This window comes from Macrobrachium rosenbergii, chromosome 11 (genome assembly GCF_040412425.1).
Source record: "Macrobrachium rosenbergii isolate ZJJX-2024 chromosome 11, ASM4041242v1, whole genome shotgun sequence".
Classification (NCBI taxonomy): domain Eukaryota; kingdom Metazoa; phylum Arthropoda; class Malacostraca; order Decapoda; family Palaemonidae; genus Macrobrachium; species Macrobrachium rosenbergii.
This window is the reverse complement of record NC_089751.1, coordinates 25,138,261-25,140,291: the sequence shown is the minus strand read 5'-3', so window position 1 is coordinate 25,140,291 and position 2,031 is coordinate 25,138,261. Positions and strand designations below refer to the sequence as shown.

The following is a 2,031-nucleotide window of genomic DNA, read 5'->3' as shown; positions in this document are numbered from 1 at the left end:
TTTTAATAAAAACTCCATTAGATACCATCCAGTTTGAATGAGGTCCTTTTAGTAATTCTACTAATGCACAGAACAATTGTGTATGTGATAAAGTTAATATATATATATATATATATATATATATATATATATATATATATATATATATATATATATATATATATATATATATATATATATATATATATGTATATATATATATATATATATATATATATATATTATATATATATATATATATATACTGTATATATATATATATATATATATATATATATATATATATTCACTTTTTATTACCCCTCAAAACTGTCTAAAGTAAAGTCTTCCTCTTCGTTGTCACTGGCGAGACTCATGATGATGCGATCCACACTGTCATGGATATTATCTAATGACCAGTACTCTCTCTCAAAGTATTCAGAGCGCCGAACAGCATTTGCCCACACATCCTCTGTCACACACAACTTTGCTTCATTCAATCTTTTTTTGAGGTCCGTTCGTGTAAAATGGTGAAGGGATGATTGAACGTACTTCTTCATGACACCCCATACTTGCTCAATAGCATTTAGCTCTGGGTGTCCTTTTGGTAGCCGCACTACTTCATGACCCCACAGGCGAATGGTATTGTCCACTGTGAATCTGGGAGGTGGTCGATTTTCCTTGCATATTTTGAGCAGTTCAGGTCGCAAAGCGTGTGGTGGGTGTGTGATATTGCACTGCTGCACCAATTTATTAGATCGCCTTTTTTTGGTGCCAGTAGTTGGACAGTGGCTCTCCTCTGTAAGGTGACTGTGGTAAGGAGCATTGTTGATGACAAGAACTGGTGGCTCTTCCAATGGTAGTAATTTGGTTGTCAGCCATCGCTCGAAGAGTTTGGCGTTCATTTCGCCATGGTAGTCCCCACTACTATTCTTTGCTGTATAGCAAAGGAATGAATCTTCAGTAAAGCCCTTGTTGGTACCAGCTGCTACCACGACAAAGTGTTCACCATCTCCTGGCGGAACCTGTCGGCTATATGTAGTAGTTGTGGATGGTTGAGTTGTGTCCACCCATTCTTTGTTGTGGCTCATTCTTGTAGTGAACCATGTCTCGTCTAAATAGACCACCTGTCTTCCTTCCTCACGAGACTGTTTGAGAGCCCTGAGAGCACGGATCCTTTTACATACTATGTCTAAGGACACTTTTTTTAGCATACATTTGTCGCTGTGTCGTCTTATATCGAAGTACTCTCCAAAACGAAGTTTCTGATGTGCCTTCAGGTAATATTCCTTCCTTCTTGAGTTCTCTTGTCAGAGTAGTAATTGTAAAGGTATCCTTTTACAAGAACTTGTTGTGAACACATCGACGAATTGTACTGATGGTAAAAGAGTCGAACACATCTTCAGCTGGCTGTGTGGAATGAGACTGCACTGAATCTGATGAGGTCGGTGATAATGGTGATGCCGATGGAGCTCTTGATGGCGATGGAGCTATTGATAGTGCTGGCGATGAGGGTGGTGATGGTGATGGGACTGGTGATGGTGGTGGAGTTGGTTGTCCTGCAATTGGCCGTGAATGTGTGGTGCGCCTGACCACCTGACGAACGCATTCCTTGTCATATCCATGACATCAGCAACTTGGTCATACGGTCTGTTTGGGTAAAAAAATATTTGTTCTTGTGTAATTATCTATTGAACAACCTCTCTCTCTCTCTCTCTCTCTCTCTCTCTCTCTCTCTCTCTCTCTCTCTCTCTCTCTCTCTCTCTCTCTCTCTCTCTCTCTCTCTCTCTCTCTATATATATATATATATATATATATATATATATATATATATATGTATATATGTATATATATATATATATATATATGTATATGTATATATATATATATATATATATATATATATATATATATATATATATATATATATATATATATATATATATATATATATATATATATATATATATATATATATATATATATATATATATATATATATATATATATATATATATATATATATACATATATATATACATACATATATAT

At 35.0% G+C, this 2,031-nt stretch overlaps 1 protein-coding gene across 1 annotated transcript; it reads right to left on the bottom strand.

Moving 5' to 3' along the window:
* Positions 1 to 296: 296 nt before the first annotated feature.
* On the bottom strand, positions 297 to 1,070 carry LOC136843496 (uncharacterized). Its single transcript, XM_067112031.1, has one exon. It carries the CDS (start codon positions 1,068 to 1,070, stop codon positions 297 to 299), a length of 774 nt encoding a protein of 257 aa, XP_066968132.1.
* Between the last annotated feature and the right edge of the window lie 961 nt (positions 1,071 to 2,031).